The sequence below is a fragment of the Salmo salar genome, chromosome 10, assembly GCF_965601325.2.
Source record: "Salmo salar chromosome 10, fSalSal1, whole genome shotgun sequence".
Taxonomy (NCBI): domain Eukaryota; kingdom Metazoa; phylum Chordata; class Actinopteri; order Salmoniformes; family Salmonidae; genus Salmo; species Salmo salar.
Window position 1 is genome coordinate 98,309,745 of NC_138300.1, and position 14,836 is coordinate 98,324,580.

At 45.5% G+C, this 14,836-nt stretch overlaps 1 protein-coding gene across 1 annotated transcript; it reads right to left on the reverse strand.

Moving 5' to 3' along the window:
• Positions 1–49: 49 nt before the first annotated feature.
• LOC106561333 (ribonuclease inhibitor) lies at positions 50–14,724 on the reverse strand. Its single transcript, XM_082957277.1, has 10 exons — positions 14,567–14,724; positions 14,185–14,358; positions 13,777–13,950; positions 13,308–13,481; positions 12,941–13,114; positions 5,772–5,895; positions 5,448–5,621; positions 5,073–5,248; positions 1,868–2,200; positions 50–1,602 (listed from the first exon to the last, which is right to left on the reverse strand). The coding sequence occupies exons 1-6, from the start codon at positions 14,713–14,715 to the stop codon at positions 5,787–5,789; spliced, it is 954 nt and encodes a 317-aa protein (XP_082813403.1). The 5' UTR covers positions 14,716–14,724; the 3' UTR covers positions 50–1,602; positions 1,868–2,200; positions 5,073–5,248; positions 5,448–5,621; positions 5,772–5,786.
• Between the last annotated feature and the right edge of the window lie 112 nt (positions 14,725–14,836).

Genomic DNA, 14,836 nt, shown 5'->3' on the forward strand with positions numbered 1-14,836 from the left:
TTCTGGGTCAATGGTGGCTGGATATTAAAATGTATTCAATTTAGTGATCTTAGTTGAACTTTATGTATTTTTTTTTAAATCAAATACAAGATGTAGGGACATAAGTAGGCCTAATAGTTCTACATTTTAACGAAGTAGCTGCACAAGTATACAAAACATTTGACATGTGTTACAAAACAATACATCAGAAATGGATATTTGAACTTGAGGTGAATTTCAGTCATGTCATTTCCATCGGCTCCAACAGGTTCATTTGATCACTGCTGAGGCTCCTGGCTCGTTGTAGCAAAGGGTTTCTTCCAATCCAGTCACTCTGCAGAGAGAAAAAGAAATGGTCTTTGACATGCCTTTTTTACTAGGCTAGTTATTGATGAATACATTTTTTGGGGTTGAGTGATTTGAAAATTATTTTCAACTGCAAACAAAATGTTGAACCTTCTCCAACATACTGAGCCAATTGACACATTGTATTTCATAATTTTGTTAGAGGAAAATGTCATGTTGAGGGTTCTTGAATAGCTTTACCTTAAAATGCAATGTTTTATATATTAAGGATTTGATGTAGTTGTAAACAACTGGTTAGTGTCCACCCTGAGATCGGAGGCTTGGCACTCAGCATTAAGGAGACAGATTGGGGGTAAGGCCCTGCAATAGACTAGCGCCCTGTCCGGGGGGTGTACTTGTACATCAAACTGCCTCACGCTACAGCAACGGGAGATGGGCTCCGGCTCGCAGAAGCCAAGTCTCGCACAAGCATGTTTTATTTAAACCCCAAAAATTAACTCATGCATTTTTTGTGGTTGATTAATTCATTACATCAGTTTGGGCAGTCTACATTGTGGACCCTTCAGTAGAGCTGAGAACAATTTCACTCCTTATTCTCCTGGATCATTCCCATTCAGATCCAGCAGCTACATGCGCGAGGGGGTTGACTTCACAGCTGAAGCCAGAGAAGCAAAGCCTTCCTCTGTGATTGCACAGTGCCAAAGCCTGCAGAGGAGAAGAGAGAAGCACCTCACTATCATAACTCAATGCAGTTGGAAATTTGTTTAGCATGGGTGGAGAATAGTCAGAGTATGCAGAAAATTATGCGTAAGGGGGGCTGTGAAACACTTCATTAAGTAGATTCATGTTTAGTTGCGACAGTACATTTCTAGAGATACAACTGCTTAACTACTGTAAGTATCTAATTTAAAAACACACAAGGCATGATATTCAGTGACTCAGATAATGTATTATCTTTAGTAAGGTAATGAATGTAGATTAGTGATTAATCTGCTGTACAAAAGATACAACATGATCAGACTATGTTCATATTGATAACAAGCTGATGTATACAGAAATGCTTGATCCAGTTATACAGTTGTATTTGTGTGAAAGTTCAACAGGTGGAAATATCACTTCATTAAGCAGATGCACATTATTCATGTTTAGTTGATAATATTAACTTCAGTATCTCCAGCTGACAGACTGGATGCTCCAGTACAGCAGAGAGCAGCTTCACTCCTGAGACTCCTGGGTTATTGCAGCTGAGGTCCAGCTCTCTCAGGTGGGAGGGGTTTGACCTCAGATCCTTCCTCTGTAAGACCACAGTCTGATAGTCTGCAGATATAAAGAGATGGTATTATATCTATCAGCTTGAGTCATTGTAGAACACATACATATTTCATTAATTCATGTGGGTGTGTGGCATGAGCAGGCAGTGAACAACAATGTATTTTACACTGATAGTAAAATATCAAAACAGGCTTTTACATAAAAATATTTTGTGCCAAATATATTTTATGTAAAGGATGATATCTAGTGAAAAAAAACATTTTGGACAATATTCAAAACGGAAATGTTTACAATTAGTTTCCCTGCTCACTTCAGCGTTGCCAGTTTACAGCGTGGATCATCCAGTAGAGTAGAGAGCTGCATCACTCCTGAGTCTCCTGGTTTGTTGTTGCTGAGGTCCAGCTCTCAGGTGGGAGCCGGGGGTTGACCTCAGAGCTGCATCACTCCTGAGTCTCCTGGTTTGTTGTTGTGGATGAGGTCCAGCTCTCTGGTGGGAGCCGGGGGTTGACCTCAGAGCTGCATCACTCCTGAGTCTCCTGGTTTGTTGTTGCTGAGGTCCAGCTCTCTCAGGTGGGAGCCGGGGGTTGACCTCAGAGCTGAGAACAAAGCATAGCCTTTCTCTTCAACGTCACATCCTGATAGCCTGTAGATAGAGGAGAAAACCTGTTAACTGACACTGATCACATATTTCTAATCAGGTAATATTTTGTTTAAATACAGATGAAGAGTTCCTTTCCAAAATGCTATATACTTAGTGGTCAGTTTATTAGGTCCGGTCCATCTAGTACCGGGTCAGACCCCCCTTCGCCTACAGAACAGCCTAAATTCTTCTGGGCATGGAAAAGTTGCTCAATTGGTATCAAGGGACCTAATGTGTGCCAGACAAACATTCCCCACAACATTACACCCCTGCCACCAGCCTGTACCATTGACACCAGACAGGATGGGGCCATGGATTCATGCTGCTTATGCCAAATCCTAACTCTGCCATCAGCATGATGCAACAGGAACTGTGATTCATCAGACAAGGCAATGTTTTTCCACTTTTTAGCTGATAGGAGTGGAACCCGGTGTGGTCGTCTGCTGCAATAGCCCACCCGTGACAAAGACTGACGAGTTGTGGGTTCTGAGATGCCGTTCTGCACACCACTGTTGTACTGCTCCGTTATTTGCCTGTTTGTGGCTCGCCTGTTAACTTGCACAAGTCTTGCCATTCTCCTTTGACCTCTCATCAACGAGTTGCTTTCGCCCACAGGACTGCCGCTGACTGGATGTTTTGTTTGTTGCACCGTTCTCAATGCGTGAAAAACCAAGTAGGCCGGCCGTTTCTGAGATACTGGAACTGGCGTGCCTGACACTGACGATCATACCATGCTCAAAGTTGCTTAGGTTAATCGTTTTGCCCATTCTAACGTTCAACTGAACAGTAACTGAATGCCTCGATGCCTGTCTGCCTGCTTTATATAGCAAGCCATGGCCACCTGGACTCACTGTCTGTAGGAGCGAACTGTTTTCGTGAATGGGGTGGTCTACCTACTGAATGTCTATCCATTTTCAGAAATGGTAAATAGCTTTTATTGTTTAAAGAACTTCTGAAAGGAGATGTCTGTTATTTCACTATCTAATCACGGCATGGGCTTGTTCAATTACAATTATTTCTTTGAAATCACTTGGTTACATTTCAGAGAGACAAAATCATGTTTATTTGCAAAACACAATATATGCGCCTCACTCTCAGAGAAATAAGTAGTACTGCTAGGTTTTACAGTCAAAGTTAACATAACTACATTTTTTAGAAAGAACTGTACACGTTTGTGACATCAACATTTTAAAACATGAATTAATACAGTAACATGAGTTCTGTATGTAAAATATTTACATTGGACATTTTAGTCATTTAGCAAATGCTCTTATCTAGAGCGACTTACAATTAGTGTATTCATCTTAAGATACGGTAGCTAGGTGAGACAACCACATCTCACAGTCAAATATACAGGGTATGAAGATTCCATTCCAGCTAAACAATAGATACATAGCGTTTACCCCCCCAAAAAACATTTTAATATACACCTCAAATGTATGAGAAAAAAAAATCTGAGAACAGTAATATTTTACACACAATTTAAGGTACCCATATTGCTGGAGAAAATATAGCGTTTTGGAAATATGCTCTTCAGATGCTAATATCTTAATAGTTATCATCTAATGGTTATTTGGTAACTCGACCAGGGACTCAACATAAAACCCATATGGTTCAGTTATCTTTATTGTTCACTTTGTAGATTATTCCTCAGTAGCTGTACAACATAACAATAAAAACTTGAATTAACTAAACCATATAGGTTTCTTGTTGAGTCCATTTAGAATGATGAGAGTAATTAGTATGTTTAATTCAGTGAGTCACATTATCTATCATTTCAATGTTGTATGTTGAGTTATTGCCATACACTCATCTTAGTTTCTCCAGTTTAAAGAGTGGATTATTTAGTACAGAAAAGAGAGGCTTCAAATTTGAGTCTCCTGAGAATTTCAGGTCCAGTTCTCTCAGGTGTGTAGGGTTTGATCTAAGAGCTGAACCCAGAGAAGCGAAGTCTTGCTCTGGGACACTACAGCTGCAGATAGAGAAAGATAATATCTTAATTCATTCTGTTTACATTGATCTGCATTATTCATTTATGGGATAGAATACTACACTCTTACAAGAAAAGGTGCTATCATAAAGGTTCTTCAGCTGTCCCCATAGGAGAACCCTTTAAATAACCCTTGGTTCCAGGTAGAACCCTTTTGGTTCAAAGTAGAAATATTTTAGGTTCCGTGTAGAACCACGTTTCTTCCTGGAACAAAAAAGGGTTCTCCTATGGGGACAGCCAAAGAAACCTTTTTTCTAAGAGTGCAGTTATTCTGACAATATCTGGAAAATAGAACATTGTGTTGACTTTCATTTCTAAGATGTGAGACGGGCCTTGGTTGCGTTTCAAATTGTCAAAATAGAGTGCTACTACCAATCATTAAGATAACTTATGGCTTCACATCAGTTTCTCCAGTTTACAGCGTGGATCCTTAAGTGCAGCAGAGAACAGCTTCAGTCTAGAGTCTCGTGAGAAACCAGCCACATTCAGCTCTCTCAGGTGTGAGGGGTTTGACCTCAGCGCTGAGGCCAGATTAGAAAAGCCTTCCCCTTGATAATCAGAGTGATGGAGACAGAGTCTGCAGACTAAGAGAGAAGCTCTTCATTCACTACTACAGTAACATAATACATACAATGCCACAACTATTACGCTTGTTCTCACTCCACTCTAACTGCTACATATACTTTTATATTTTGGTCCTTCAGCAGAATGATAAAAAATGATAACATGTACCAGTAAAAGCAGAGTACAAGTGTAATAGTTGTGGTGTTGTACAGTATGTCCTACATAGCTGCATGTGCTTCTCAAATAAATTCTCACTAGTACTAGTAACAGATGTTTACAGTACCATCTAAGGAACAATATGGCCAATATGTCAAATTTTACCTCAGTATCTCCAATTTACAGAGTGGATCTTCCAGTACAGCAGAGAGCTGCCTCACTTTGATGAAGCCATTTCATAATTGTAGCGCAGGTCCAGCTCTCTCAGGTGTGAGGGGTTTGACTTTAGAGCTGAAGCCAGAGAACAGAAGCCTTCCTCTGTGACACCACAAGCTACCAGCCTGCAGACAGAGAAGCTTTTCTTTACCCCACTGTAAAACTGACATACTGGAATTGACCCCAAGCCTGATGCACTCACTGTACGGTAAGTCCCTTTGGATAAAGCACCTGCTAAAATGGTGTATATTATTCATCATTAACACTACAACAACTGCAACTAAAACAAGGTGGATCTGGAAATATTGTTTATCATATCCACACCTCAGTGTTTCCAACTGACAGAGTGGATCATCCAGCACCACAGAGAGTTCCTTCACTCCTAATTTTACTTCTGAATTCCAGTCTAGATCCAGCTCTCTCAGGTGTGAGGGGTTTGACCTCAGAGTTGAAGCCAGAAAAGTACAGCCTTCCTGTGTCACACTACAGTGTGACAGCCTGCAAAGGAAGAGGGATTTCTTCACTACACGTTTAAAATAACGTTGGATAATTGTCCAAATATCTCAACTGAAAACATCTAAAGCCTAATATAACATGACACCGGAACAAGTATTATTGTTTTAGTTAGTGAGTTGTGACAGTATTTACCTAAGTCTCTCCAATTTACAATGTGGATCCTTCAGTACAGCTGAGAGCAGCTTCACTGCTGAGTCTCCTAAGGTGTTTTTGCTCAAGTCCAGCTCTCTCAGATGTGAGGGGGTTGACCTCAGAGCTAAAGCCAGAAAACCAAAGCCTTCTTCTTTGACAACACACCATGATAGACTGCAGAATAAGAGAAAAGCTTAAAAAAACATAAATATGAAAACAGTAGACTACTGTAACTCTTTGCCTAAAACAAAACTCAGGTATAACTCTACTCTAGCCAACCTGTTACCTGTCCAGCCTGCTCTCCCCCAGGTATAACTCTACTGTAGCCAACCTGTTACCTGTCCAGCCTGCTCTCCCCCAGGTATAACTCTACTCTAGCCAACCTGTTACCTGTCCAGCCTGCTCTCCCCCAGGTATAACTCTACTCTAGCCAACCTGTTACCTACCCAGCCTGCTCTCCTCCAGGTATAACTCTACTCTAGCCAACCTGTTACCTGTCCAGCCTGCTCTCCCCCAGGTATAACTCTACTGTAGCCAACCTGTTACCTGCCCAGCCTGCTCTCCCCCAGGTATAACTCTACTGTAGCCAACCTGTTACCTGTCCAGCCTGCTCTCCCCCAGGTATAACTCTACTGTAGCCAACCTGTTACCTGTCCAGCCTGCTCTCCCCCAGGTATAACTCTACTGTAGCCAACCTGTTACCTGCCCAGCCTGCTCTCCCCCAGGTATAACTCTACTGTAGCCAACCTGTTACCTGCCCAGCCTGCTCTCCCCCAGGTATAACTCTACTCTAGCCAACCTGTTACCTGTCCAGCCTGCTCTCCCCCAGGTATAACTCTACTGTAGTCAACCTGTTACCTGTCCAGCCTGCTCTCCCCCAGGTATAACTCTACTCTAGCCAACCTGTTACCTGTCCAGCCTGCTCTCCCCCAGGTATAACTCTACTCTAGCCAACCTGTTACCTGTCCAGCCTGCTCTCCCCCAGGTATAACTCTACTGTAGTCAACCTGTTACCTGTCCAGCCTGCTCTCCCCCAGGTATAACTCTACTGTAGCCAACCTGTTACCTGTCCAGCCTGCTCTCCCCCAGGTATAACTCTACTCTAGCCAACCTGTTACCTGTCCAGCCTGCTCTCCCCCAGGTATAACTCTACTCTAGCCAACCTGTTACCTGTCCAGCCTGCTCTCCTCCAGGTATAACTCTACTCTAGTCAACCTGTTACCTGTCCAGCCTGCTCTCCCCCAGGTATAACTCTACTGTAGCCAACCTGTTACCTGTCCAGCCTGCTCTCCCCCAGGTATAACTCTACACTAGCCAACCTGTTACCTGTCCAGCCTGCTCTCCCCCAGGTATAACTCTACTCTAGCCAACCTGTTACCTGTCCAGCCTGCTCTCCCCCAGGTATAACTCTACTCTAGCCAACCTGTTACCTGCCCAGCCTGCTCTCCCCCAGGTATAACTCTACTGTAGCCAACCTGTTACCTGTCCAGCCTGCTCTCCCCCAGGTATAACTCTACTCTAGCCAACCTGTTACCTGTCCAGCCTGCTCTCCCCCAGGTATAACTCTACTCTAGCCAACCTGTTACCTGTCCAGCCTGCTCTCCCCCAGGTATAACTCTACTCTAGTCAACCTGTTACCTGCCCAGCCTGCTCTCCCCCAGGTATAACTCTACTCTAGCCAACCTGTTACCTGTCCAGCCTGCTCTCCCCCAGGTATAACTCTACCCTAGCCAACCTGTTACCTGTCCAGCCTGCTCTCCCCCAGGTATAACTCTACTCTAGCCAACCTGTTACCTGTCCAGCCTGCTCTCCCCCAGGTATAACTCTACTCTAGCCAACCTGTTACCTGTCCAGCCTGCTCTCCCCCAGGTATAACTCTACTCTAGCCAACCTGTTACCTGTCCAGCCTGCTCTCCTCCAGGTATAACTCTACTCTAGTCAACCTGTTACCTGTCCAGCCTGCTCTCCCCCAGGTATAACTCTACTGTAGCCAACCTGTTACCTGTCCAGCCTGCTCTCCCCCAGGTATAACTCTACACTAGCCAACCTGTTACCTGTCCAGCCTGCTCTCCCCCAGGTATAACTCTACTCTAGCCAACCTGTTACCTGTCCAGCCTGCTCTCCCCCAGGTATAACTCTACTCTAGCCAACCTGTTACCTGCCCAGCCTGCTCTCCCCCAGGTATAACTCTACTGTAGCCAACCTGTTACCTGTCCAGCCTGCTCTCCCCCAGGTATAACTCTACTCTAGCCAACCTGTTACCTGTCAAGCCTGCTCTCCCCCAGGTATAACTCTACTCTAGCCAACCTGTTACCTGTCCAGCCTGCTCTCCCCCAGGTATAACTCTACTGTAGTCAACCTGTTACCTGTCCAGCCTGCTCTCCCCCAGGTATAACTCTACTCTAGCCAACCTGTTACCTGTCCAGCCTGCTCTCCCCCAGGTATAACTCTACTCTAGCCAACCTGTTACCTGTCCAGCCTGCTCTCCCCCAGGTATAACTCTACTCTAGCCAACCTGTTACCTGTCCAGCCTGCTCTCCTCCAGGTATAACTCTACTCTAGTCAACCTGTTACCTGTCCAGCCTGCTCTCCCCCAGGTATAACTCTACTGTAGCCAACCTGTTACCTGTCCAGCCTGCTCTCCCCCAGGTATAACTCTACACTAGCCAACCTGTTACCTGTCCAGCCTGCTCTCCCCCAGGTATAACTCTACTCTAGCCAACCTGTTACCTGTCCAGCCTGCTCTCCCCCAGGTATAACTCTACTCTAGCCAACCTGTTACCTGCCCAGCCTGCTCTCCCCCAGGTATAACTCTACTGTAGCCAACCTGTTACCTGTCCAGCCTGCTCTCCCCCAGGTATAACTCTACTGTAGCCAACCTGTTACCTGTCCAGCCTGTTCTCCCCCAGGTATAACTCTACTGTAGCCAACCTGTTACCTGTCCAGCCTGCTCTCCTCCAGGTATAACTCTACTCTAGCCAACTTGTTACCTGTCCAGCCTGCTCTCCCCCAGGTATAACTCTACTGTAGCCAACCTGTTACCTGTCCAGCCTGCTCTCCCCCAGGTATAACTCTACTGTAGCCAACCTGTTACCTGTCCAGCCTGCTCTCCCCCAGGTATAACTCTACTCTAGCCAACCTGTTACCTGTCAAGCCTGCTCTCCCCCAGGTATAACTCTACTGTAGCCAACCTGTTACCTGTCCAGCCTGCTCTCCCCCAGGTATAACTCTACTGTAGCCAACCTGTTACCTGTCCAGCCTGCTCTCCCCCAGGTATAACTCTACTCTAGCCAACCTGTTACCTGTCCAGCCTGCTCTCCCCCAGGTATAACTCTACTGTAGCCAACCTGTTACCTGTCCAGCCTGCTCTCCCCCAGGTATAACTCTACTCTAGTCAACCTGTTACCTGCCCAGCCTGCTCTCCCCCAGGTATAACTCTACTCTAGCCAACCTGTTACCTGTCCAGCCTGCTCTCCCCCAGGTATAACTCTACCCTAGCCAACCTGTTACCTGTCCAGCCTGCTCTCCCCCAGGTATAACTCTACTCTAGCCAACCTGTTACCTGTCCAGCCTGCTCTCCCCCAGGTATAACTCTACTCTAGCCAACCTGTTACCTGTCAAGCCTGCTCTCCCCCAGGTATAACTCTACTGTAGCCAACCTGTTACCTGTCCAGCCTGCTCTCCCCCAGGTATAACTCTACTGTAGCCAACCTGTTACCTGTCCAGCCTGCTCTCCCCCAGGTATAACTCTACTCTAGCCAACCTGTTACCTGTCCAGCCTGCTCTCCCCCAGGTATAACTCTACTGTAGCCAACCTGTTACCTGTCCAGCCTGCTCTCCCCCAGGTATAACTCTACTCTAGCCAACCTGTTACCTGCCCAGCCTGCTCTCCCCCAGGTATAACTCTACTGTAGCCAACCTGTTACCTGTCCAGCCTGCTCTCCCCCAGGTATAACTCTACTGTAGCCAACCTGTTACCTGTCCAGCCTGCTCTCCCCCAGGTATAACTCTACTGTAGCCAACCTGTTACCTGTCCAGCCTGCTCTCCCCCAGGTATAACTCTACTCTAGCCAACCTGTTACCTGTCAAGCCTGCTCACCCCCAGGTATAACTCTACTGTAGCCAACCTGTTACCTGTCCAGTCTGCTCTCCCCCAGGTATAACTCTACTCTAGCCAACCTGTTACCTGTCCAGCCTGCTCTCCCCCAGGTATAACTCTATTGTAGACAACCTGTTACCTACCCAGACTGCTCTCCTCCAGGTATAACTCTACTGTAGCCAACCTGTTACCTGTCCAGCCAGCTCTCCCCCAGGTATAACTCTACTCTAGCCAACCTGTTACCTGTCCAGCCTGCTCTCCCCCAGGTATAACTCTACTCTAGCCAACCTGTTACCTGTCCAGCCTGCTCTCCCCCAGGTATAACTCTACTCTAGCCAACCTGTTACCTGTCCAGCCTGCTCTCCCCCAGGTATAACTCTACCCTAGCCAACCTGTTACCTGCCCAGCCTGCTCTCCCCCAGGTATAACTCTACTCTAGCCAACCTGTTACCTGTCCAGCCTGCTCTCCCCCAGGTATAACTCTACTCTAGCCAACCTGTTACCTGTCCAGCCTGCTCTCCCCCAGGTATAACTCTACTCTAGCCAACCTGTTACCTGTCCAGCCTGCTCTCCCCCAGGTATAACTCTACCCTAGCCAACCTGTTACCTGCCCAGCCTGCTCTCCCCCAGGTATAACTCTACTCTAGCCAACCTGTTACCTGTCCAGCCTGCTCTCCCCCAGGTATAACTCTACCCTAGCCAACCTGTTACCTGTCCAGCCTGCTCTCCCCCAGGTATAACTCTACTCTAGCCAACCTGTTACCTGTCAAGCCTGCTCTCCCCCAGGTATAACTCTACTCTAGCCAACCTGTTACCTGTCCAGCCTGCTCTCCCCCAGGTATAACTCTACTCTAGCCAACCTGTTACCTGTCCAGCCTGCTCTCCCCCAGGTATAACTCTACTCTAGCCAACCTGTTACCTGCCCAGCCTGCTCTCCCCCAGGTATAACTCTACTGTAGCCAACCTGTTACCTGTCCAGCCTGCTCTCCCCCAGGTATAACTCTACTGTAGCCAACCTGTTACCTGTCCAGCCTGCTCTCCTCCAGGTATAACTCTACTGTAGCCAACCTGTTACCTGTCCAGCCTGCTCTCCCCCAGGTATAACTCTACTCTAGCCAACCTGTTACCTGTCCAGCCTGCTCTCCCCCAGGTATAACTCTACTCTAGCCAACCTGTTACCTGTCCAGCCTGCTCTCCCCCAGGTATAACTCTACTCTAGCCAACCTGTTACCTGTCAAGCCTGCTCTCCCCCAGGTATAACTCTACTCTAGCCAACCTGTTACCTGTCCAGCCTGCTCTCCCCCAGGTATAACTCTACTCTAGCCAACCTGTTACCTGTCCAGCCTGCTCTCCCCCAGGTATAACTCTACCCTAGCCAACCTGTTACCTGCCCAGCCTGCTCTCCTCCAGGTATAACTCTACTCTAGCCAACCTGTTACCTGCCCAGCCTGCTCTCCTCCAGGTATAACTCTACCCTAGCCAACCTGGTACCTGTCCAGCCTGCTCTCCCCCAGGTATAACTCTACTGTAGCCAACCTGTTACCTGCCCAGCCTGCTCTCCCCCAGGTATAACTCTACTCTAGCCAACCTGTTACCTGTCAAGCCTGCTCTCCCCCAGGTATAACTCTACTCTAGCCAACCTGTTACCTGCCCAGCCTGCTCTCCCCCAGGTATAACTCTACTGTAGTCAACCTGTTACCTGTCAAGCCTGCTCTCCCCCAGGTATAACTCTACTCTAGCCAACCTGTTACCTGCCCAGCCTGCTCTCCCCCAGGTATAACTCTACTCTAGCCAACCTGTTACCTGTCCAGCCTGCTCTCCCCCAGGTATAACTCTACTCTAGCCAACCTGTTACCTGTCCAGCCTGCTCTCCCCCAGGTATAACTCTACTGTAGCCAACCTGTTACCTGCCCAGCCTGCTCTCCCCCAGGTATAACTCTACCCTAGCCAACCTGTTACCTGTCCAGCCTGCTCTCCCCCAGGTATAACTCTACTCTAGCCAACCTGTTACCTGTCCAGCCTGCTCTCCCCCAGGTATAACTCTACCCTAGACAACCTGTTACCTGTCCAGCCTGCTCTCCCCCAGGTATAACTCTACTGTAGTCAACCTGTTACCTGTCCAGCCTGCTCTCCCCCAGGTATAACTCTACTCTAGCCAACCTGTTACCTGTCCAGCCTGCTCTCCCCAGGTATAACTCTACTCTAGCCAACCTGTTACCTGTCCAGCCTGCTCTCCCCCAGGCAAAAGACAACTGAGCACCTAAGTACTTTTTCCAGGAACTCCCTTCAACTAGGAATGTTCCATCATGATAGCCTCAAAACACATTCCTACCATAAATGCATAATTTCCCATGGACATATATCATAAACAACAGTTTTACATAAACACACGTCACCAACTTGTGCCATAACTTCTACTTTAAGTCACACAATACATATTCACTTCAGACAAACACACGAGGTAGGTTAAATGATATGACTATACTCTACCAACACTTCAAATCGTTATTCTGATAATATATTTCACATTGCTAGAGCATGTACGTTTAAAATTGGCAGCTTTATACACAGTAAAAACATGGTTAACAAGTTCCATTTTTTTAGTAACTGGCTTGCACAACTAACACTCGACTTTGGCGCCTTACTTCAAAGTATTGTTGGCAAACGAAATGCGCTACTCAATCCAACATATTCTCTTTTGTTTCGGGATTCTTGGCTATACCTTGAAGAGATACAATAAAGAGTCTTTCTCCAACCAGTCATTTGTTTCAGTGTCATTGCTCTCCATTACAAAGGGAGTCATTTTAAAATTGACTGTGTCAAACATTATCATTATAAAACATAACATTGTGTTTACTTCAATACATACAGTACATATGAGCTTATATTCAAATGGTGAAAGGTGTGACCAATGTCATGATTATTATAAAATATCGGTTAAGAAAATATTCAGTTAAGCATATTCAGTTATCCCCTAGTGAAATCTGTCAAATAATTGTTTAAAGTGAACTTGGTTTAGCTTGGAGTTAAGTATTTGGAAGTACAGACCCCTGGTTATCTCCATTCTCACCTTAGTGTCTGCAGTTTACAGCATGGATCCTCCAGTACAGCCGAGAGCAGCTTCACTCCTGAGTCTCCTGGTTCATTGTCAGTCAGGTCCAGCTCTCTCAAGTGAGAAGGGTTTGACCTTAGAGCTGAAGCTAGAGAAGCACAGCTGTCCTCTGAGATTCTACAGCACGATAGCCTTGAGACAAAATAATATTTCAGCCCTGAAACTTTTCAACATAAAATACGTTTCTAATTCCATTCATATTCAAAGCTATTTAATTAACAACTACAAAAAAGCAAATGTAACACTTTTTTGGACCAAATAAACAGTGGATAAAAAAGAAAGAAAGAAAAGTTAGGGGAAAATGTCCTCTAAATTCCACACTCACCTCAATGTCTGCAGTTTACAGTGTGGATTCTCCAGTACAGTAGAGAGCAGCTTCACTCCTGAGTCTCCTGGGTTATTCCCACTCAAATCCAGCTCTCTTAAATGTGAGGGGTTAGATGTCAGAGCTGATGCCAGAGAAGTACAGCTTTTCTCTGTGATTCTACAGTTTGACAACCTGTGGTAAGAGAAACAGCCGCTTGTCTATTGGACCATTTGAACACATTGCAGAACATATTAAGAGGCTTGGCGGGGGGCATGATGTTACAGCCAGTACCCGTCTAAACACCAGCTTATTGAACATGATCTATGCAGTAGGTACATTTCTATATGACATCTGTTTAGTATGATACTGTCTCTAGTACAACACGTTTAGATAATATTAATTCAAATAAGATACAAACATATCAATGAAAATGTTAAAATGTTTTACATCAATTAACATTAGTTTAGTTTGTTATGACCGTATTCACCTCAGTGTCTTCAGTTTACAGTGAGAATCCTCCAGTACAGTAGAGAGTAGCTTCATTCCTGAGACTCCTGGGTTATTGTAGCTCAGGTCCAGCTCTCTCAGGTGAGAAGGGTTTGACTTCAGAGTTAAAGTCAGAGAAGCACAATCTTTGTTTGTGAAATCACAGTTTGACAGCCTACACAGAGAGAACAGATCAATCACTCTCTCACTGTAAACCGAGATGTATAAATCTGTGAAATTACCGCAGCAAATTATTCAATATTGTATATTATATTAATAGGTTAGACCATGACAGTAACCCAATGTATCATAGAGTGTGTCATGTAACCTATTGAAAGTATCAATGACTATATGATCAGCATTAAAACAATGGTTTGAGAATGATATATATTTTTTAATTTACACTGACCTCAGTGTCTCCAGTTTACAGTGTGGATCCTCAAGTACAGAAGATAGCAGCTTCACTCCTAAGTCTCCTGGGTTATTGTAGCTCAGATCCAGCTCTCTCAGATGAGCAGGGTTTGATCTCAGAGCTGAGGCCAGAGAAGCACAGCCTTCCTTTGTGACTCCACAGGCTGACAGGCTGCAGAGAGAAAATCTCTTCACTCTTTACACTCAATACATTGCCACACTAATTTGATTCCTCCATGGCAAAAGTGGCCAGTGAAAAAAACTCCTAACTTGTTTAGATTCCTTTTGAATAACAAATCAGATTTTTCACACCCCAAAAAAACAATGATGAAAGGTTTTGTGAATACAGGCCCAGACATCTCTCAGGGAAAGTAGCCTACCGCAATGTCTCCAGTTTACATAGCGGATTATCCAGGCCTGTAGAGAGCAGCTCCACTCCGGAATCCTGGAGGTCATTGTCACTCAGGTCCAGCTTTATCAGACTAGAGGAGCTTGAGCAGAGAGCTGAGGCAAGGGCTCCACAGGACATCACTGAGAGGCTACACTTATTTAACCTTTAATTGGAGTAAAAAAAGTATAAAAGTCATTCATCCCCACTAGCTTTGCTATCTCATGAAACTGGGAAATGCCGGTAGAGAGGATTCATTTGA

What these genes read in the sequence shown, in the direction of transcription:
- LOC106561333 (XM_082957277.1), bottom strand. Translation starts at nt 14,715, where the DNA reads ATGTCCTGTGGAGCCCTTGCCTCAGCTCTCTGCTCAAGCTCCTCTAGT. An exon ending in TGTAAACTGCAGACATTGAG is followed by an intron (nt 13,115 to 13,307) that starts GTGAGTGTGGAA and finishes TTTTGTCTCAAG; the next exon opens with GCTATCGTGCTGTAGAATCT. An exon ending in TGTAAACTGCAGACACTAAG is followed by an intron (nt 5,896 to 12,940) that starts GTGAGAATGGAG and finishes TTCTGGCTTTAG; the next exon opens with CTCTGAGGTCAACCCCCTCA.